A 23,196-nucleotide genomic window follows, 5' to 3' on the forward strand; every position below is an offset into this window, starting at 1 on the left:
TGTCATATCAATCAATATCAGATAGAGAATTTCTTATCATATTTTTTAAAAATTAGAAGCAGACCTAACAGAAACTTATTCTGGGTCTGCAACATTATCAGTAAAACAGTTTGCCTGAAATGATGGAACGAGATGATACAAAATGCAATTTAAAAATTAAATCAAATTTGTATGGATGGCCATTATACCCTGAAACAGCAAAATGACATTCATCTCATTATACGAGCTGACATGAACCTCAAAAGCCCTCTGCTGTTGACTCTGTCTTTTCTGAGTCTCTGCAGTAAGGGTAAGGGTCACGGGACCCGACAAACACACCTGGCTCTACCCTGAGCAGTTAACAGAGGGTGTCCTCTTCTGTCTCTTTCCACCTCCGATCCCCATCAGTTTTTCCCTTCCATTTCCAAATTCCAGTATACCTGGAATCTTATCTTTTCCCGGCTTCCTGGAAACTCCCGACAGCCTTCCAAAAAAGGATGAAAGTACAGCTCCCTCACTCCCATCTTCAGTAGGTAACTCAAGAAGCAGCCTAACCAGGAAAAGATGCTGGTCCAAACCGAAGGAAGATGCTTGGCTGCTTCCCTGAACCTCCATGTAAACAGAGAGGTGGGCGGTAAGGAAAGGATCCCACGTGGGGCCATGGAGAGCACCAGAGGGACCAGCCAAGAAGGCTCAGGCAGATGGGTGGCGTGGGGGTGAGGACAGAGGGCAGAACAAGAGGGAGAAGAGGGGTGGAAAACTCCGCTGCATGAGTTTTCCAGGCAGAAGTGACTCTCTGCTTTGAGGAACAGAGCAGTAAATAATATCCAGAAAGAGGGAGCCTTTAGCGATTTGGGGAAAATTTGATGTCAGCCTGAATCAGTTCAACCTTGACACAGCACCTGGTCATCTCTCCAGGAGCTTTGAAGCCTTGCCTGTGCGGACAGAATGTGACAGTCAAGCTGTCAAAAGCTCAAAAAAGTGCAGAATCTGGAGGGAAAGCCAAAAAATAAAATTTGATTTCTTAAGCCCGGGCATAATGGCATGTCCCCCAATGTCAAAAACAGGTACTAATCAGAGGAACAGAAGTTTCTCTGTTCCTTTACCAGCATCTTTCACTCTAAATTTGCTGGCCACAGCTGGTGATTAGGACGGCAACGATCCAGTAGAATGCTGGAGTTAAAGCAGGGCCATTGTTTTGTTTACGAGGCTGACCTAAGCATCTAACTTTTAAATTGAACACAGGCAGTCTCCACTCCTCCCTGCCTCAGACTGTCCTGATCTATTTAACTGATGGTGTCTAAAAAAAATTAGCACAATTCCACTTTGCATTGGCAGCGATCAGAGATTGTTAGGTTCTCCGCTGGCTCTGGTATGAAATCAGCCTCTCCCATCTTTCCATGTCGTCGCACCATCTGGTGGTAGAGGGAATAACTTCAGGCCGTACAGTGCTATGGGGGTAAACTTAACCTTTTGCTGATCTACTTTCAAAACCAATTTCCTTTGCTTATCTAAGTTTAGCAGACACTAAATGCATTCATGTGGCATGTTTTAGTGGGATTCAAAGTAGGTGGCCATTGAAATGAACAAACTGGTTTATAGCTTAAATATTTTAAATAAAGCTGTCGGTTCCTTAGCTCATTTATTCACTGCACCCTTCCTAAGTGCCTGCTATGTGCAAGCCCTGTGGCAGGCACTGGAACACCAAGCAAAAGCCAGGCACGGCTCCTGCCATCGGGAACTGAGCACGGATCAGTGGGGAGACGGTAAGTGATCAGGCACCTCCAGCAAGAGTCTCAGGAGGGTTTGGCACCCCAGCCAGTGTCTGGTATAACACGTTTGCTCAAATATTTGTCGAAGGAACGCTGAACAAGTCACTTAGAAACACACAAGAGGCACAACTAAGCCAGGCTTAGTAGCGGAGATGCAGGACACTTAAAATACATACCATGTGCCAATATGCTAAACTAATGTGCTCATTTGGAAAAGAGTTTTGGAGGAACACACACATATACCCCACATCATGATGGCACTAAATAATAGATCTGTACTTTTTAGGAAAATTTAGATAACCAGGACACTCTATTCTGCAAAATGCCAGGTACCCAAGGTCTCAAGTATCCTGGGTGAAGCTACTATATTGTAATTAACACACACTTCACATGCTTGGTTAAGAGTGCAAAGTCTCATGCCATTTGGTGACAACAGGAAAGAAAAGATATACAAACCTTTCTTCTCTTGCTTGTCTTTGCTCCTCTCTTTTGTCTAAATACTCTCGACTAATGGGAATACGCAGAAGAAACAGAGTGGAGAAGGAAGACAAGAGAATTAGATCATAAAATAGCCAGGAAAACTTTAACGGAATATATTGTGAAAGGCCACCATTACCTCAGAAATGGGAAGTGGCTGCGGCTGAATTTTTAAAAAATAAAGGCTATACATTAAAAGTACTAAATACGATGAGTTTTCTATAAAATCACAGGGGTGAAAACATGGGGTTATTGGATTTACACAGAGACTCCTACAATTACTCTTCAGAAAGAAGACTTTTAAATATATGGTGGGAAGGAGATGAGACCAAAAGATTTTTAAAAGGGGAAGTAATACATAAGTACAACATGGCAATGACAAGCAAGCAGCAGCTTTCAGAGGTGATTAACATCCAGTCAAGCTCTGGTAGTTCCCCAACATGCACCCCAAGACTTAAATCTGAGTGGGCCCAAGTGTCTTGGCCATTTTGCGCTGCACGCTACCGTCTGGACACTCCTTCTACAGCATGATTCTTCCTCTGCATCCCTCACGTTCTCCGTCTCTGAGCAGGGCTCACTGGATGCTCTTGATGCATGCAGGCTCTTCTGCCTTTATCGACGAGATGCCCAGCTTTGTCTAATTTTAATGTTTGCTTTTCTGTTCTTCCTGGTGAGGTTCCAACTTGAATCTTCATTTAAGATGGTGTGGCCAGTCCCTTCTCAGTAAACCATTTGTTTTCCTGGAGAATTCTGACATCACGGTTTCCTATACTGGGCCTCCTAAGGTAGCTCAAAGATTCCATCCCTCTGTGCACTGGGAACTGGATCTAAAGGGGTGTTAAGTCAGAGCAACCAGAGCGGGTGAGGACGGGGAGAAAAAGCAACACAGACACAAATCCGTTATCATCTATGAACATCCATCCTCATCACTTTCCACACTAGAAGCAGTATCTCCCATAACCCGGGAGACTTAATGAACAAAAGTCACAACAGATAATGATGCTTAACAAAGAAAAAAGCACAAGGAGTGTGAGCGAGTGGCTGATGAAGGGTCAGGCATTTGGGTGATCCCGGGGGCCGCTTTATAAAGCTCTTCCTATGTCCTTTTTTGAATTTCTTTTCATTGACATCCTCAGATTTTCAGGATGGAACTGCAGTCATCATGATTAATAGTTTCGTGCAGTCTGTCCTGACGGCCAGCATTCCTTTCTGGACAAGGGTTATTTTGCCAGGATCTCTCTGTGCTCTTAAATGACAAGTGAGATCCTTTTGGAACCAAGAGAAAACTGTGGATAGTTATGAGCACGGTCTCTGAATACAGGTTTCCTGCGTCTAATTCTCACTCTGCCAGCGTGTGTGCTGAATGTGTATTACAACGCACTCTCGCTGATTCTTGAGACTTCAATGACATGAGTGCTAGATGTACTATTGTTCCCCAGGTCTGTGAGGCACTGTTCATTTTTTCCAGTATTTTGTCCTGTTTTTCAGATTGGAAAATTTCTATTGTCTTATCTTCAAATTCACTGACTCTTTCTTCTCTCATCTCTATTCTGCTATGAATTTTTTATTTTGGTTATTGTATTTTTCAGTTCTATGTGTATTTCCATTTTGCCTTTTCTTTACATCTTCTATTTCTTTGCAGAGACTTATCTTTTCATTTGTTTCAAAAGTATTTGCCCTTACATCTTAGAACATGTTTATGACAGCTGCTCTAAAGTCTTTGTCTGATAATGGCAACATCTATGTCCCTTTTGTGGTTAGCATATTTTGATTCTCTTTTGCCTTTCAGATGTCCCTGGGTTTTGTATGACAAGTGGTTTTGGGCTGCATTCTGTACATTTTAAATATTCTGTAATTCTGGGTCTTATTTTAAACTCTGGGTCTTATTTAAATTCTATGAAGAACCTTGATCATTTTCTTTCAGCAGGCAATCAACTAAGATGGGCTCAGCCTGCAAGTTCTAACTGTCTTCTGATATTGGTTCCAATATTAGCTCAGTTTTCAAACGTTCTTAGTGCTATTCATATCAGGCGCTTATGTGCACCCCCAGGGGCCAGCCTGGGACCTGACCGGTGCTGCATTCTGTACTTAGTTCTTGAAGCCTGGGGTATGCTGTTTAGGCACTAAGCCATGCGTGCACAGACTGGAGATGAGCTCAGGGTTGCTCTCTTGATCTCTCTACTCGCTGTGACTTTCCTATCATTTTCCGGACTCTTTGAGTCTCCTTTCTTGGTCCTCTGGCCAGAAAGCTTGGGCTTTATTTTCTCTGCTCTGCTGCGGACTTTCAGGAACCCCACCTGCATGCGGGGCAATGCGGCGGGAGGACGCGGAGAGAAAAATGGTGATTGGTCAAGCGCTCTTGTGATTCTGCTCTTCTGATCACAGGAAGGGTTCCCTCCCTCAGAGTTGTCGCCCCCTGCCTGGACACTGCTGCCTCCTCTATGCTTCTGTAACAATATTGCTTGGAGGCTGGGGTAGAGAGAAGAAACGAAGAAAAAAACAGGAGATCTGTCAACTCTCTGACCCTCAGGAATTCCTTGTGCTGCTCCTCAGTCCAGAAAGAGAGGCCTTCTCTTAGAGCTCTTCCAGTTCACACCTGGTGTCGGCCTCTGGTTTTGGAGATGGCTTTGAGTACATGCCATGTGATACTGGAGGGAAAAAATGGTAAACTCTCGGGGGTTTGGTGAAACTTTGACTGCTAGCCTCCGTCCCCCAATTCACCTGCTCCCTCTTACAGTTCAGTTTCCAGAGCTCCACGCTTCACATCTGTCCGTGATTTACGGACGCACAGAGTGACCAGGGAGAAGAGACAGGAGGGGATGTGCTGGCTCCCTCCTCCCCAGGACTGGCTCCCTGCTTTACAGGTTTTCAATGAAAATCTTTCGACGTGTAAGCGAATCTCTGAAACTTTCCACGTGTTTCCGTCAGATTCTCTGCTGCCCTTTGGTGGTAGAACACACGAGCCTCTCAGAAAGCCCTGAATCAGGAAGCACTTAACCTGTTCCCATGGTTTTACAAACTGGCCTTTCCAAAAGCGACGACTTCCAGAGCTGCCTCGTGGACAAACGGTGCTTACAGGTCCGGCATTTCCACATATCCTCTGGCAGAAATCTGACAGCTCGAGGTATACCGCACCATTCATACGGTGTGAGAATGATGTGGGTTTACTTCACACAGCCCACTAACCACCTCTTACAGCTCCACCCACAGACTTGGGAAAGTTGTGTTCTTAAAGCAGTGAGTTAACAGTTAGGGCAAGTTCACAACTCGGCTCACGTTTTGATCATCCCGACGATTACACATCCTCTTTCTGGTGGCTGGAGAAAACATTATTGAACCTGCCAGTCCTCACTGACAATGTTTGATATTCTTTGTAGATTTAACTTGGAGTAACTGAGGGGAAATTGTCAAAGAACGTGAACTGAGGAAACAGGAGATGGAGACGGGAAGAAATAAAAAGAAGAAAGAGTGTAGATGCTACAGGAGAGAGAAATGGGAAGAGGAAGGAGGGAGAGGGGAGGAGCGGGGGACGCAAGAGGGAAGGAACGAAATGTGGAAGAAAAGATGCAGCAAGTGTTCAGCATTTTACAAAGTACTGCCCAGCATGAACCCAGGGAGTGGAGTGTCAGGAGGTCAACCAGGAGGATGGGGGGAAATGCTGGTCTGGCTGGAGGAGACAAGGAGTGACAGTGGATCCAGACAGGCCAAGACATGGGAGCTGCAGTGGGCCATACCCAGGAACACATCCCTGGAGCTGGACACAGACCAGGGAGATCAGGGGGCAGTGGGCTGGGAGTAGCCAGCGCAACGCCTTTCTCTTCCCCACAGAGGAAACATCATTGCTTACAAAAACCTATTAAATATTGCTACAGGGAGCAAGAAACAAACCAGAAAGGGAGACAGGCATCTTGTTTTAGACATCCAGTAGAATGTGAATAAAACATGAGTAGCTTCAGGGGAAATGGCAGATGAAGACAATTAGGTTCTCTGTGTTCAGGAAGGCCTGGATGAGACCATATTAGATAATGAAGGACCCAGGAGCACACACATCCTTAATTGAATTTGGCTGGCTGTGCTTCCTGCCATATGGTTTAAGGAAGACAGGCCACAATAAACCAGATATAACCTATTCCAGGTACCCTCTTGCTGTTCCCTGGAAACAGAGACAGCATCTGAAGCAAGCATATTAATGCCGAACGCTTTAACGCCAGTATTAACCATACACAATGGCAAAGCCATGTGCTTTAAGTTTCAGCTCATTATTTAAAAAATCTTAAAGATCCCTCTTACTTGAATTTGTTTCTTTCCTCCCGTTCTATCCTCTGCAACCTTTCTTCTCTCTCCTGTCTCCGCCTCTCTCTCTCCGCTGCCAAGGACTCTTGGTGCTGCTTAAACGATGATGTGAGAAGACCACTCAGTGATGACCTGAAGATACAAAGAATTACTGTTTGAGTGGCTTGGCCTGGGGTTCAAAGTACTGATGTGGGAATCAGTCAGCCCCTGGTTGGGACTGAGGGCCTGCTAGCACCTAGGTAACGCACGGGGGAGATTACTGTGTGTCTGGGGTCTTCTGTTTCAAGATCTTTATCTGGAAATGGAGATAAGGAAGCTGCTTCAAGTGGTAAGAGGACAAAAAGGCAATAAACCGTATAAAATACCAAGCAACGTGCTTGGCATATAAGCAGTCATCAATAATGGGCACTGTTATTATCAAAAAGCATCTCAGGAACACACACAAAATATAAATGCATGTTCCCCATCTCCATACACACACAGGTGTGCACACACACATTTTAAACTTGGTCTATGGTAAGCCTTTGATGAGCTGGAATCAACCTTCAGTCTGAAACCGTTTTCCATCTTACATGGACTAAAAATATTTTGCCATATGCAAGTTTCTCAATGTACTTCGTCAACATAATTGTCATCTTAAAACGAGGTGTTGCAATGACAGATAAGGAGGAAAAGGTAGCAATGGTCTGAAATCTGAAGGGAATTAAGGAAATTTCACTCCATGTCAAGAAGCATCCAAGAACAGGCAGCTTGTTCAACGGACAGCACTCGACTCCTGGAACCATCCCACAGACAAGCCGGCCTGTTCACTGGAGATGGGGTGACGGTGTGATGGGGACGGTCAGTCGGGGGAAGGCCTCAGTGACGAACCACAAGGGTGTCCCAGGAAATGTGAAGTCAGGAGAATGGGTGGGAAAAGGTAAAATTGCATAACTACATGGAAAATAAAGAAGAGGGTTAGCTGGGGAGAGGAGTCTGTTGGGCCTCTGGGGAATAATAAACAAAATCTGTTACGGACAATTGGGCCTTCATCTGTTGGGGAAAAGAAATTTCTAAGTTAAGATACAAATATTTCTTAAAGAAGCCATAGTATATTTATACAATGGAATATTATTCAGCCACAAAAAAGAATAAAATAATGCCATTTGCAGCAACATAGATAGATCTGGAGATCGTCAGAAAGAGAAGGAAAAATACCATATGGTATCACTCATACATGGAATCTAAAAAAAAAGAAAAAGAAGACACTAGTGAACTTATCTACAAAACAGAAACAGACTCACAGACATAGTAAACAAACTTACTGTTACTAGCAAGGAAAGGGGGTGGGAAGGGATAAATTGGAAGTTTGAGATTTGCAAATACTAACTACTATATATAAAATAGATTAAAAAAACCAAATTTCTTCTGTACAGCACAGACAACTATATTCAATATCTTGTAGTAACCTATAACGAAAAAGAAAACAAATATATGTATGTATATGTATGACTGAACTACTGTGCTGTACACCAGAAGTCGACACATTGTAACTGACTATATTTCAATTAGAAAAACAAAAACAAATATTTCTGACATATAGCTTAGGTCAAAGCCTACTTGTATTTGATGAAAATATGCCTGCCTGGTGGGGAACACAAGGCCCCCTAGTACAGGAGACAGATGTGGCTCTTACATCACACACATTTGGCCATAAGTCCTATAGCTGTTCTCCCTAGAAAAAGTGAGGTGCCTCTGGCTATCAGTCAGAGGCGGAGGAGAAGCAGAGGGAAGGAACCACCATCCCTAACAGCTACAGGGAGGGAGAAGCCAAATCATATACTCCAGGCTCACTAGGGAGGTACTACATCAACCCTGGATCCTTGGGCATAGAGAGGATTTCATTTATCTTTCATGTAAACAAAGTCCAGACTCCCTGTATAACCTCTATCTTATTTAAGCTACTGTTACTCATTTATTTTTCTGTTACATGCAGCCAAATCTAATTCACAATCAGAGTGAAGGGGTTCCTATGCCTCTTGCACAGAGATTGACGGAAACTGTCATGGATCTAATAGATGTGTTTACCTGATTAATCAGCTCGATCTAGCATGTGAACACATACTGCCTGCTGCCCCAAAGGAGAGAAAACAGTTTTCTCAACTAGACTATTCAAAAACTGACAATCAATCCTGCCACAAAACTCAAGCTCACAGATGAAAACCAACATTTGGTTTTCATGTGGGCTACCTTCCTAACCACAATGCAACTGAGTTAAAAATAGGTAACAAGATAAATCTGAAAAATCTACATAACTGGGAAAACTTTAAATGCTTCTAATTAACTCAGGTCAAAGAAGAAAATTAGAAAACATTCAAAGAGTACTATAATGAAAAGACTATGTGTCAAGATTTTCAGGGTGCTTCTCAAGCATAATGAGGGGTCAACTTGACAATTTAAAAGGCAAGAATAGAATAAATTGATTATTCTCAGGAAAAGAAGAGAGCTTTTAAAACCTGACAGTGGGTACTTAGTAAAGAAAATTTAGGTCACAGAGAAAAAGAATATTACAATGAATACATGGATGTTCATGTATAACTGAAAAATTGTGCTCTACACTGGAAATTGACACAACATTGTAAACTGACTATAATTCAATAAAAATAGTTTTAAAAAATTAAAAAAAATAAAAGCGATGCTAAGCATCATTCTTAATGCTGAAACACTAAGAGCCATTTAATATTAGAAACGATACAAGGATAACCCCCGGCATTGCCTGTGTTTAACATTATTCTGGTGGTCTTAGCCAGGACACCAAGATAAGAAAAACAAAACCAAAAAAAGCATAAGGAAGAGAAAGAAATACAAGGCTATTATTTGCAGATAATACCATCTATATAGAAAATACAAGAAAATCTACAAGTTATTAGAATTAATGAGGGTCTGGCAAGGCTTCTCAATATAAAATGTACATATAACAACTGTATTTTCATAGATCAGCAGTAACCTACCAAGTTAACCATAAAGTAACTATGAATCACTTAACTAACTCTATGAAATATCTTTATAAAACTTTATTAAAAGACCCAAACTTGACAACTCTATCCCAGTCACATATAGAAAGATGCACTATAGTCAAGATGCCAATTCCTTTTTTCAGTCTCTACAATTCCAAGTCAATTCTGTTCAACATTCCAAAAGGGTTTTACGAGGAACGTAAAGAGTTGGCGGCAAATTTTTTATGGAGGAACTGAGGTCTGAGGATAACAATTTTGAATAAGAACAAAGCAGGTCACCGGCCCCATCAGATTTCAAGCCCATTCTAAAACCACAATGATCAAGTGTGAATGCGGTCATGGTGCGAGAACAGAAACATGGAATGACAGAGACTCACATGTATCCTGATTTATGATAGACGTGTCATCAGATGTTGTTGGGAAAGTAACGGACCATTTAATCAATGGTGCTGAGACAATTATTAGTCATATAAAACAGAGTTGGCCCTTCTTCACACCAAACACAAAAATAAGTTCTGGGAAGCTTAAGTGAAAAATGTAAAAAGCCAAACTTTACAACTTCTAGGACAGAAAAGAATTTTTTAGACCAGAAACCCAAAAGGGCAATTAAAAAGGGAAAATTTAATACAGATGCATATATGAAATTTTAAATTTGTATACATTGAAAGATTACATAAGGATAAAGAAAAGCCACAGCCTGGGAGAAGCTAATTACATCACGTGAACCTTAAAGTATTAATAAACATAATACAAAGAGAATTCCTCTAAATCAGTATGAAAAAGACAAATTACTCAGTAGAAAAATGGACAATGGACAAATAAGCAACAGATAATGGGCAATTCACTGCAGAAGAAAATTAAACAGCCAATAAATATGTGAATGATAACTAGAAATCACTAGAAATCAGAGAAAGCAAATGTAAGCTAAACCCAGAGCGATACATTGTCTCACACCTCCCAGACTGTAGACTGGCAAAGATTAATGCCTGAGAAACTAAGCATTGCCACCAAACCAGACAACAAGAACTCTCAAATACTGCTTCTGAGAGGCTTAAGTTGATAAATCATTTCGAAGAAACAATTAATATATTTGAAGATGTGCATATCTTATGACCCAGCAATTCCACTCCTAGGTTTATACTAGAGAGTAACTTCCACATGGGTCAAGACGACATTTCAAGAATACTGTATGTTACGCTGTTTTGTACTGCTAATGGTTAACAAGTAGAAACAACGTAAGTATCTATAAATAGAAAACAAAATAAACTACAACATATTTGTACAAAGGAATACCCTATACCTGAGAAAATGAATGAGACCGTGATATAGACTAACTTGGATGATTCTTAAAAAGCACAATATACTGATAGTGACATATAGTTTGAAGAACATGAACACATGAAAAGCAAAGCCACACACCATTTAGGGCTACATATTTATTAGAAGACGTATATGGAAATGATAAACACCAAGTTCATAGTTGTAGTCCTCTCTAGGGAAGAAGAAAAGAGATCAAGGCTTCAACTTTATATATAATGTTCATTATTGCTCTGTAATTTTCTGTAGGGATCTACAATTTCCTGTAAGCCTGGAATACATTTTTAAAAGTCATCCTAGCTCTCTTTAACAATCAAAAGTCCTTCTTGGGTAGATAAATACCTGAGAGTTAATATCAACTATCTTTGAAGCCCCAAGCTAGCTAAACATTAAAAGTTATGTCCAGTAACAGAATTTAAAAACAAAACAAAGAGATAAGGTACGCCACACAGGAGAATTATTTTAGGCGAGTTTGATTCAGCTCAGCTCCCAGCCTGCCTGTGTGGTGGTCTTCATCTCTTGAGTTCTCTTTGCAGAGGGAGGAGAGAGGAGTGAGCTTGCTGGCTTACACTCCTGAGTGAGGGCGGAAATAAGGACCCTGCCATTTTTCCCTTCCACTTCTGACTTTAGTTTGTTCTTTTAAATACATCAGCTTGCTTCTGGAAAAACTTCATACATAACAACTTAATGATGGGTCATTAGTGGCTGTATTAATGAGGTCACAGTGAACCTTCTTTACATCAAACATTAACATCGTTTCCTTGTTTCAAATGGAAATATCAGAGCTTGTATAACGTCAGAATGGTATTAGAACTTGGGAAAGCGAAGTGTTCCATCTTGTCCAGGAGATGCTGTCATCCCCCCAGCCCCACCGGGCGCCTCTCAGGGAGGGAAATGCCCATGATCCTGTCCCCTGAGACCCTGCAAAGGCAGATCGTGTGAGGCCAGGGGAACCCAGTGAACGCACCACAGGCAGCGTTCACAGCACGTGGAACCTCTTTCCTTAATAATTTCAGCTCTGAAAGAAAAGAACGGAAATTTGAGCTGCTAACACAAAGCAGTGAGGATGAGTTCCTCTTTCCCTCAAACGAAGCAGAAATGCCTCCCCCAGTTCAAGGTCCACTCTCCTGGGGGCCCTAACCCAGACCCCTGGAGCGGCAGGGCGAGTGAAAGCACCCCGTGAGCCTGTCTGTTCTGGATGCCCATAAACCACTTTGGTCGCCCTGGAAACAAAGACTCACAAATATAACATCAGTAAATTAAGTTTCCCCAGGCCTCCCTTTACCTAGAGAAGCCCAAGATGTGAGAATATAAACCCTGGTCCTATAAACCCTGTTTCTGGAAGTAAGCTCACCTGTAGTACCAATGCTGGGATGCATCAAACCATACGAACGGAATATTCCAAATCACTGTTAAACAAAACAAAACAAAACAAACACCAGAATTCAAGCTAGTATGGTAAATGTTTCTCTTTATAAAGGCATCTTTAACAGATTTTTATCTTTCCTATTAAATCTTTCAGGAAAATGCCCACAGCGATTGGAAACTGCTGCAAGGGTTAATCTCGGCCAGCCTGAGGACAAGCTTTGGATTGAGATAACGTGAATATGGCCAGTCATTTAACCTCTCTGAGCCTCAGTTTACTTGTCTGTAAAAAGGAGATAATAATACTTCCAACTCGTGAAGAGCTAACAGGTTTACATGACAGTGTATGTATGTATGAGTGTGCTTAGGAGAGCACCTGAGTGATAGCAGGCACTCGGCAGACATCACTCTATGTTGGGGGGTCTGAAATCTACAGATGCAGGGGAAGGCTTGAGCTGCGGTCCCCAAGGCCAGGTCTGGAATATGACCCTGGCAGCCCCCAGCCTGAGGGGCTAGAGTGGGCTGTGGATTTGATCTGAACCTTCCCATCACAGCCACCAGCTGGGTCCATCCTCGGGACTGCGTGCCACCCCGAACGCACCTGGAAAGCTGAAGTCATCTCAGTTACACCCAAGGCAGTTGCAACCAAGTGAAGCCACTTAAGAACGCAAGTGGCCAGAGGCCAGAGAGATTTTGCAACTGAGCAGATGATAGACTCTGAGTGAGAGGAATTACAATATTTAATCTTGGCCGTAACAGGCTCCAGGAACTGTCCCAGAAATCGCATCTGGTTCAAGCCTCCCTCACTAGGATGTCTGGAACAGGAATTCAGCTGCACTGAAATATGGCTGGTAATAATAGTTAACATTTATGGGGACAGTACAGTGTGCCAATTATTTTACACGAAATGGCTCTTTTAATCCCTACAACATCTTGTACTAAGTTCTTTTATTATCCTCTTTGTAAAAGATGAGGAAATTGCGGCAAAGAGCAGTTAAATTCAGGATGGAGCAGCAGAGCTGGGCTTTTGAACAGGCCTGTCAGGCCAGAGCCCCGGTACTGACCTGTTCCTGCCCCGTCCCCACACCACTGGTACCGAGTGGAGCACCATTCCTGCAGTACTTGCCACAGTACGTGTGTCGGCAGAAATGTTTTTTTCATTTTTTTCCTAGAAATGACTGCTACCCTAAGTGTGGTCTGTATTACTTCCATATATGTTATTATATTTCCTCTTGGCAGTCCAAGTTTCTGGGCCAGATCCTACCTTCTCATTTGTCTCTGTGTCCTGGCACTTAGAAGAGTTGCATGACTCGTCAACTTGATGAGTCAATTAACTATTGAGTAACTAGGATGTATCTGGTCAAAGCAGTTTGTACACGCTAATCTCAGTGTGTCTGCATCCTCAGCCCATTCTCTCAGGGGGAAACACACGATGACCTGCTGAGATCATGCCTTTTGCACAGGACCCTGTGGCCCTGGCAACGGCCGAGTGAATGCATAGTGGGTTCCTGCCCTGAAGGCAGCTCATCCCAAGGCAAGCTGTGCAGTGGGTTGTAAGGCTTCTGGTGGAGAAGGCTGAGCTCACCAAAGCCCTGCACCCAGCAGTCTGAACTAGAAGGTGGGGAGGGAGTATGCAGCTGGGAGAAGCAGAAGCCACAGGATCGGGGCATCAGTTAAAGTTGTAGAAAGGGTATTGTCTCAGCAGTGGTGAAATATTTGACTCAACATAGCTCTGGTCCTGCCTAACATAGCTAAAGTCACGAGGCCAGCAAGGATCAAACTTTCTGAATTAATCTCGTCATAGAACCAAGCTGAAGAATATCTACCAGAACACAAAAAAAGATCATTTACAAGGTGTGGCATCCATTAAAAAATGACCAGGCGTGAAAATAATTAGGAAAATACAGCCCATAAAGAGGAAATAAAATCTATCAACTGAAGACAATCTAGAGATGACACAGAAGATTGAACTAGTTGACTAGAATGTTAAAAGTTATTATGACTATAGTCCATAGATTTAAGAAGTTAAAGAAACTATTAACATGTTCAGACAGGCAAGGTATAAAAATGAGCCCAGTCAAGACATAAAGATGGCCGAAAGGCACATGAAAAGACACTCAACCTCATTAATCATCAGTGAGATATCACTTCACATATGTCAGAATGGTTATTATCAAAAAGACAAGAAAGAACAAGTGTTGGCAAGGACGTGGTGAAAAGGGAACCTTTGTTCACTGTTGGTGGGAGTGTAAATTGGTGCATTCACTATGGAAAACAATATGGAGGTTCCTCAAAAAATTAAAAATAGAACGACCATAGGACCTCAAACTTCCACTTCTGGTATTCATCTGAAGAAAACAAAAACACTAATTTGAGAAGACATATGAACCCCTATGTTCACTGCATCATTATTTCAATAGTCAAGATATGGAAATAACCTAAATGTCCATTGATGAATGAATGGATAAAGAAGATGTGCTCTAGATACACACAATGGAAAATTATACAGCCATAGAAAAGAACGAACCCTTCCCATTTGTGACAACATAGAAGGATTTTCTGAAATAAGTCAGGCAGAGAAAGACAAATACAATATAATCTCATTCATAGGTAGAATCTAAGAAAAACAAAACAAATGAACAAACATGATAAAAAAATTCATAGATACAGAGAATAGATTGGTGGTTGCCAGAGAAAAAGGGTGGGGTTTGGGTGAAATAGTGAAGGAGATTAAGAGATTCAAATGTCCAGATATAAAATAAAGAAGTCATGGGGATGTAATGTCCAGCATGCTCACTATAGTAGTAACTGTGCTGCACATTTTTAAGTTGCTCAAAGAGTAAATCTTAAACGTTCTCATCACAAGAAAAAAAATTTGTCATTTTGTATGATGACAGATCATAGCTAGACTTACGATGGCAATCCTTTTGCAATCAATACAAATGTTCAATCATTATGCTGTATACCTGAAATGACTATAATGTTGTATGTCAATTAGACTTCAATTAAGAAAAGACCACAGTTGAAACAGGTGATTGACACCTGAGAAAAAAAAATTAGCAAACTTGAAAGTACAGAAGTGGAAACTGTTCAAAATGAGATACATAGAGAAAAAAAAATCAATAAATGCTAATAAACTTTGTAAAACTTCAAGGTGTCCAATATATGTGCAATTGGAGTCACCGAAAGAAAGAAATGAAAAGTACCCCCAAAATTTGAAGAAATGAGAACTGAAAATTTTCCCATTTTGATGAAAACTATAACCCACAGATCCAAGAATCTCAACAAGCCCCAAACACATGAAACATGACAAAAATACATCAAGGCATATAAAAGTCAAACTTTTAAAACCAATGATCAAGAGAAAATCTCAAATGCAGGCATCACACTTCAGCCTGTACGCCACCCCTTCTGCAGGCCCCGATCTCAGGCCTAGAGCAGTTCTTGCCCGTTCCCCCTCACTCCCCCTCACTCCCCACCCTCCTGTCTAAGACCAAGTGAGCCAGAAGGTCAGTCCTCTCCTGTCACAGGTCCACCTGTACTTGGCTCCATAATTAAACCATTCTCCTGGCAGCTTCCAAAGGCCCTGACGGCCCCCAGCCCCTCCCTTCCACCTTCCTCTCTTCCTCTCCACTCCAGGCCGAATGCCTCTCCTCTGAGCACCACGTGTCTTCCAAACACAGTCTTCCCAACTCTTCCAGATCATCAGGATCATGATTTGAAGAAAGATGTGGACCCATAGAGTGAAAATGGGTAGGAAGGTAGCCTGAGGAAGTCAGAGGAGTTTTACAGGACAGATGTCATGACTTAGACTTGGAGGATGGGATGGCATCGACTGAATGAAGAGAGGAGGAGGCTGGTCAGAGGGCAGAGCAAATATGAAGGAAGGGGCCTCAGGAGAGCCTGGGAGCATTTCCGGGGGGCTGAAATACAGTGAGGATCAGGGTGCTGATGGCTGATGAAACTGGAAGGTACATGCAGGACCCAAATGTGAGAGATCCCATCCGTGATGTTCATCAGGTTAGGCTCACGGACGCATAGTGGGAGGATTTCAAAGTTTCTAAGCAGGAAAAGCCACCTGCTCAGATCTGTACTTCAGAAAGCATAGAAGACATGTGTCACTGCAATACATAGTCCAGGCATGCATAAATCCCAAACTAAATCCATGGTAGTAGGGATGGTGAGAAGGAGCCAGGTCCAAAGCACACGGGGGAGGCTGACGCAGAGGCCAGGTTCCCTAACGACCACAGTCACTGCATGAAGCTGCCATCAGGGAGCAGACTCTGCTGCAAACTCACTCCATCAACAGACCAGTGCTGCTCCTCTCGTGCACTCTGGATGTAACACATCAATCGATCAGGACCACACCGTGCCTTACAGGAACTCACTGTCTGTAACAAGATTGCTCTCAGGAACTAGCAGCAGGCAGGTAGGAAGCCTGCTTGGTGCACTGGACAAGGAGCACACAGCATCTTTGAATGGTAGGGAGTCAGTCCCCACTGGTACCTTTTCCTTCTGTTAGCAGTTGTGGACTGTATGCCAACAATTATGATCACAAAGAAAGGCAACGCCTTTTATCCTATTTCATACGCTATTCAGAATTTTCTCGGTGATGGCTGTTTCTTTTAAATCTACTCTGATCCACTTAAATTAAAAATAAAAATTTGACTAGAGCCCATGGGACAATGGAGCTCTCAACTCCACTGACACCATTTTTTAAAAAGCACTGTGGAGATCAGGTGATGGAATACAACCTGCAAGCATTTGGGATCCAGAAAAACACACGGATCATTTATTTGGAAAAAGCAGTGATTTGAAAACCAGACAAGTAGAACCTCCAGGCGTATGTAGATACTACTCAAGGCAGGAAATAATAAAAATCAAGGCAGACTAGAACAGGAGGAACACACAAGTGCCCAGATCCACACATAGCAGCCCACACGGAGGAGAAAATCAGGATGAGGAGGACATGGGCACCAGCAAATTATACCCAGGGCATTGGCCAATGGACCTGTTAGCAGCTGAGAACTACAAGAGCAAAAGAAACTGAAAATAGGCCGGAAATGCATGGGAACCTTCACTGAGAGGAAGGAGTTACCATATTGGTGGTGGAGACAAGTATTGCAGGCAAAGCCACAGAAAGTGAGATCTCTCAGAGGGGCCTGAGCTCAGCATGCCATGCTCCCACTCTCCTAGTCCCAGATGCTGGTCCCAGCTTCCCCAAATATTCCCAGACTCTTTATTCCAGCAATGTCAATCACCATACAAAGCTCTCCAACAGCAGATGACAAAAACAGCAGGACTGTTTCAAGGTAGCACATGACATAGTCAGATGCCAAAGACTGGGAGGAAGGAGGACTCCTGACAACGGCGAATGGTTGATCCATCAGAGGAGGTGGGCACTAGAGGAGATGGCAGATGCTCCTATGGGAACAGCTTGAACAGACACAAAAACGAGCCTGTATTCCTGTTAGTATGTGACAAATTGATAGGGAAATGATGGGTTATTCACTAAGTGGTACTCAGACAAGTGAAAAAAATGTAACTTGGATCTCTGCCTCACACCATATACCAAAATAACTTCCAGATAGATAAAATATTGCCCTGTGAAAACTGTAGCTATAGAAATACTAGAAGAAACCATGGGAGAAAAGGTTTTCCTCCTGAGGAACACAAAACCCAGGACATAAAAAAATTAATAAACTTGAAACAAAAAATTTAAATTTTTCTGCATGGTAAGAACACCATAAACGTAAAAGGACCAATGACTGCAGAGAATAATTGCCACTCCTCTTGCAGGTTATAAAGAATCTGTACACCTCAATAAGAAAAAGAACTCAATGGTCATGAACTGAAAATTCACAGCAAAGGAAATATTAAAGGTGTCCGGACATATGAAATCATGCTCAATCACATTCATAAGAAGAAATGCAAATTTAAGTTTTAATGACTTTCAGCTCTTCACCACCAGGTGAGCGACAGTTGGGGAGTTGAATGGCACCTCTTTGGCAGAGGCGTGGGAAAACAGGCTCTTGCACGCGCTGTGGCTGACACCCAAAACTGGGACAACCTTCGCGAAGAGCAATTGGGCAAAAATCAATCAAAGTTTAAAACTGTATACAAACACTTGACTTAATCTACTTCTAGGATTTTCTCCTAGAGCTAATCACACGTGCAAAATGACACGCGGACAAGAATTACACTGTAGTATCATTTCTAACAGCAAAAGATTAGGGCCCACCATTACGGGACTGGAGAGGTGAAGGCAGTACTCGGAGAAAAAAATATTAAAAAGAACTCAACAGTTACAAGAACTGCTGTGGAAAGAGAACCAAGACATATTTTTAGGTGGAAGAGCAGGATGCAAAATAATTTGTGCAGTGTGTCACTGTTTGTGTACAGATATATTGGGAAGGACTAAACTGGGAGTTTGAGATTTGCAGATACTAACTACTATACATAAACTAGATAAACAACAAGGTCCTACTCTATAGCACAGGGAACTATTATAATAACTTATAATGAAAAAATACGAAAACGATTATGTGTATGTATACATATGACTGAAGCAAATTGACACAATGTTGTAAACTGACTATACTTCAACTAAAAAAAATTTTTTTAATTAAAAAAAAGAATTAAAATGATATATTAAACACATCTATGCTGATATAAACTATCTCTGGAAGTACACATAGGAAGTTGCTAGGAGTGGTTGCTTCTGGGGAGCGTAACTGGGCAGAAGGAAGCTTCACTTTGCACATCCCTCACACCTTTTAAATGTTACTCTGCGTACATGCAAAGCTCATTTAAACAGTCATACAGTACAACTAAAAATTGCATCCTTTATTCATCCCTTATTATTCCCAAAGGAGGTATCACTACTAATATCTGGGCTCAGAGTCTCCCAGGAAACCAGAGAAATTCTGCTGGGACGACTATACGAGGTGGACAATGCCCAAACTCTTTAAGGATTCTTGACTTTAGTCTGTGAAGCAGGCAGGGGATGGTCATTCACAGCAGACAGTGGCACTGCCGTAAGGGGGAAAGGACAGAATCAGTGCTTACGGCACACTCTGACAGGTCCACAGGGAAGTCCTCCCTGGCCTCTCAAAGCCTGGGCCAGCGGGTCCTCCAAGGTGTGCCCACTGAGCCCTGAGCATCTTCCCCGGCCCATGCGCCTCTCACAGCATAGGCGGGCTCACTCCCAGCACCCGCTCCAGCCCCAGCACAAAGACTGATCACCTCGGCATCTTCAGCCCCAGACACTGGACTTAATGTCCCCTCCTATCCCCTCAGTAACTGCAGTCACAACACCAAACCAGCCTCCAGCCGCCACTTCCGGAGAGGCCCACCAGATGGGGATGTTGACGCAGGGATGCACAGAGAACAAGCCTGGCCCTTCCCAGCCACCCAAGGCTGCAAAGCTACTGCGCTGCGATTGCTGCTTGCTTGTTCACTGGTTTCATTTGAATACTTGAACACGAAAGGTTCAACTATTCTTGTAACTTTGTTTTCTTTGAAAAAGAAAATATTTATTTTTATTTATTTATCTTTAGTGGAGGTACTGGGGATTGAACCCAGGACCTCGTGCAAGCTAAGCATGCACTCGACCACTGAGCTACACCCACCCTACCCCAAAGGAAAATATTTAGAACGTTTCAACTCCAAAAGCACATTTTTAAAAATTGAAGTATTTTTAAAGTCTGCTTTCATTAAACAGTTGCATCTTGTATCCCCGAGGGCCTTTGCCAATAGTCCTGGTTTTCTTATTTTGTTCTGTTTTGGCACAACTCAAGTTGCAATTTCGTGAAAATTAATGCTACACTCTCAGTTTCTAAAGGAGCCTATAAACGAAGCTGTAATAGGAGATGTGGAGATGGATCCGTTTTAATACCCCTGTCTTGACTTAATTTGTATATTACTTCTTCAGTTCTTCCTTCCTAGGTCAATTTATGATTCCAAGTTTTTATTAACATCCAACACGCTCGCATGCTTGAGAGAAACATGGAAAACCCCAAGCTCACAATGATGCCCAGGTGCAGTTCCACAGTGGGCTGGCCTGCCTGAAGGGGTGTTTCAGTTGGCCTGATTTTCCTAGGACTTCAGAGAAGTGAGTCCTGTTTCCAAATCGAGGCAATGGACTTCTAGTGCGCTCCCCCAGTACTGCACGGGGCCCCGTGGGGCAGTTTATCAGTCAGGGGTGTTCAGACACAAGATGTATGTTCTCACTGCAGAAATGCAATTGTTCCTAATAGTTCCATGTTTCTCCTAAGAGCTGCTCTTTTGGGCTTCAATAATTACGGGCGTACAGAACATCTCAACCATAAATCTTACAAGTCATACTGAACTATATACCTCGGTAACAGCAATCATGTCTCTTAGTAAGGCAGAAAATATTTGTAAAGGTAAAAATAGATTATGGGAGACATCCAAAGAATTGCTGACTAGGAAAAAGAAAAACTTACACTGTATAAAAAGTATACATTATCATAAATACAACTGACATGTTTGGGGAGTGGTGTCCAAACATGACTTGGAGTGGAGGGCCCCTCTTATTTTTCTTTTTTCACAGTCACAAAATGTAAGCTACCAAGGTGAGAGTAAGATGCAGCGGTGCAGCCAGACCGAGCAGCTCCCTGGTCTTAATGAAAATGCACATCTGATGTTGCAAGTGATGCTTTACATGGTTCTTCAAAGCTGCAGATGGTGAGAGTTGGGGGAAAAGAACATGCAAATGTAAAGGAAATAAGAAACTCTTTGAAGCTGTCCTTGCTAGTGGATACAGTGGATGGCCAAGGTAATGTATTTCCCCTGGCACAAATGCAGAGACGAGAGAACAGGCAGCTTAGGACAGGAGAGGCTCCTAACCATGCTGGTCCCCAGTGACGGGGTCTCAGCGTGCAGGTTCCCTCCGAGGAATTTCGACTCAGTGCCTTCTTCCAGCCGAGGACCACTGAGTCCTCACCTCCCCAGCTCCCCGAGCATCTTCTGGGTATCAGACAGACTCCTCATGCCTTGCATGTCCCAAGATGGACATCTCTGTCCTCAATTTGCTTTTCTTCCAGTATCTTCTCTCCCACTTCCTTGTTTCTAACATCCCTAGGCTCCTGTAAGCCTGAAGCCTCACTTTGATTCCCCTGCTGCCACCCTCCAGGCGGCAGCTAATCTCCCCAAACCCACTGCTCCTCTCAAGCCCCAAGGCCCCTGCCCTTCTTAGTTATGGTTCCCTTTCTGGGACTCAATGCTTCTGGTGGCCCTTGTCCCTGTAGCCTCGTCCTACTGGCTCCTTCTGCACTGTTGACCAATCAGAGTGCATCACCAGCTGCTTCAAAACCTTACATCCCCAGGGTCTCAGGATGAAAACTAGTCTCCCTCCAGGGCACTCAAGGCTCTCTGGGGTCCAGCCCCCCGTTCCATCGTTTAATCCCTCAACCACTGCCAGGAAATACTCAGCCAGACTCAGCGGGAAAGGAGACACGGACAGGAGTCCTTTAGGGGGACCTGCCCTCTTGGAACTTCCAGCTCAAACTGCACCTGGGTTTCCAGGGCTCAGGAAGTCGTCTGAGGCTGGGGCTTCCCTGTTAGGGCCCAGGAACAACTTCCCCCAAAGGCCAGGGCCTGGGAAACCTGCAGACATCCTGTCCTTGTAACTTCTTAAATTCAGGGACTGACAAACTGTTCGCCAACCAGTAAGTGGATAATTCACTCAAATCCTTCAACCTCAACTGTGCGACACTCTGGCCCCAGGTACCATGGGGGACACAGCAATGAATGGAGCCTGGCTCCCTGCTCCCGAGGAGCGGGCAGCCTAGTAGGTTCGAGGTGTGTGATGCAGTACCAGTCAGACGATAATATTCCTCTCTTCAGTCCCAAATCTCACATTCCATCCAACAAGGGTCCTCTTTTAAAGGTGACCTCTCTGGGAGCACAATCTCAGCTGATCCCAAGAAGCAGTGCTCCAGGGCAAAGAACAGAGAGTGTCTTCAGGGTTATCAACTTGTTACTTTCTTACCAAGACTGAACTGAGCCCAAATACACCCAGCCCAGAACCACACGGGACTGTGGAATCTGGGAGTCTGACACCATGGGGTTTATGTCCCGTCTTAGAAATTAAAGGTGATGTGTGGCCAGGCAAACTCCCTGGACAGCCCTTCTACCTGGGTCTCTGAGTCCCAGCCAAACCTCCAATCACTGGCAGCACTCAGCAAAACATGCTTCAGAATACATAGGAGATGATTAGAATGTGGAATACAGATCTAATTTGTTTCAAATTCAGGATTTGAGGCAAATGACATCTGCGAGTCGTTCATGTCTCAACTTTTGCTCAACGTGCAGAATACTGTAAAAAGGAAATAGAAATTACAAAGAGGAGCCAGTTAAAATCAGGAGACTCAATTGCTGAGATAAAAGCCAAGCTAAAGGCAGTCCATAGCAGACTAAATAATGCAGAAGAATGAATAAGTGATTTAGAAGACAGGATAATGGAAATCACTCAATCAGAACAACAGACAGAAAAGCCAATGAAAACAATATAAGGGACCTCGGGGGTAATACAGATTGTGTCGATCTACACATAATAGGGGTCCCGGAAGGAGAAGAAAGAATAAAGGGGACTGGAAATATATTTGAAGAGATCAATTTATAGTCAATCACTAGCTGCTGGAAGTTACATCTCATCATCACACACTGTCACTTCCCAGTGGACCCACATGGTGGGGCTTACACCACGCTCTCCTGTGTACTTTTCCATCTGCTCGTCAAAACCACCCTCTAAGGTAAAGGTTGGCATAATCAGCCTTTACCCTCAGGGATTAAATAACTTCCCAGTGAGTGAATTGGAACCCGAGCCAGTCTCCTCTAACTCAGCACTCTGGCCATATAAGGGTAACTGTTTCTAATTGTTCTAAAATTACAGGTCTTACTTTTTCCCCTTGTAAACACATCCTTGTGCAATCACTCGTGCCTGGGAGTAATAATCAGTTGATTTCTGGTGG

At 43.1% G+C, this 23,196-nt stretch overlaps 1 protein-coding gene across 7 annotated transcripts in view; it reads right to left on the reverse strand.

Moving 5' to 3' along the window:
* The window catches only part of FHOD3 (formin homology 2 domain containing 3), a 402,137-nt gene that overhangs the window by 81,020 nt on the left and 297,921 nt on the right, over positions 1 to 23,196 (reverse strand). For all 7 annotated transcript variants that reach the window (XM_072948976.1, XM_072948975.1, XM_072948981.1 and 4 more), the window contains one exon: positions 6,519 to 6,653. In XM_072948976.1, coding sequence (XP_072805077.1) covers positions 6,519 to 6,653 — 135 coding nt within the window. The remainder of the gene's footprint in view (positions 1 to 6,518; positions 6,654 to 23,196) is intronic.

The sequence above is a fragment of the Vicugna pacos genome, chromosome 24, assembly GCF_048564905.1.
Source record: "Vicugna pacos chromosome 24, VicPac4, whole genome shotgun sequence".
Taxonomy (NCBI): Eukaryota; Metazoa; Chordata; class Mammalia; order Artiodactyla; family Camelidae; genus Vicugna; species Vicugna pacos.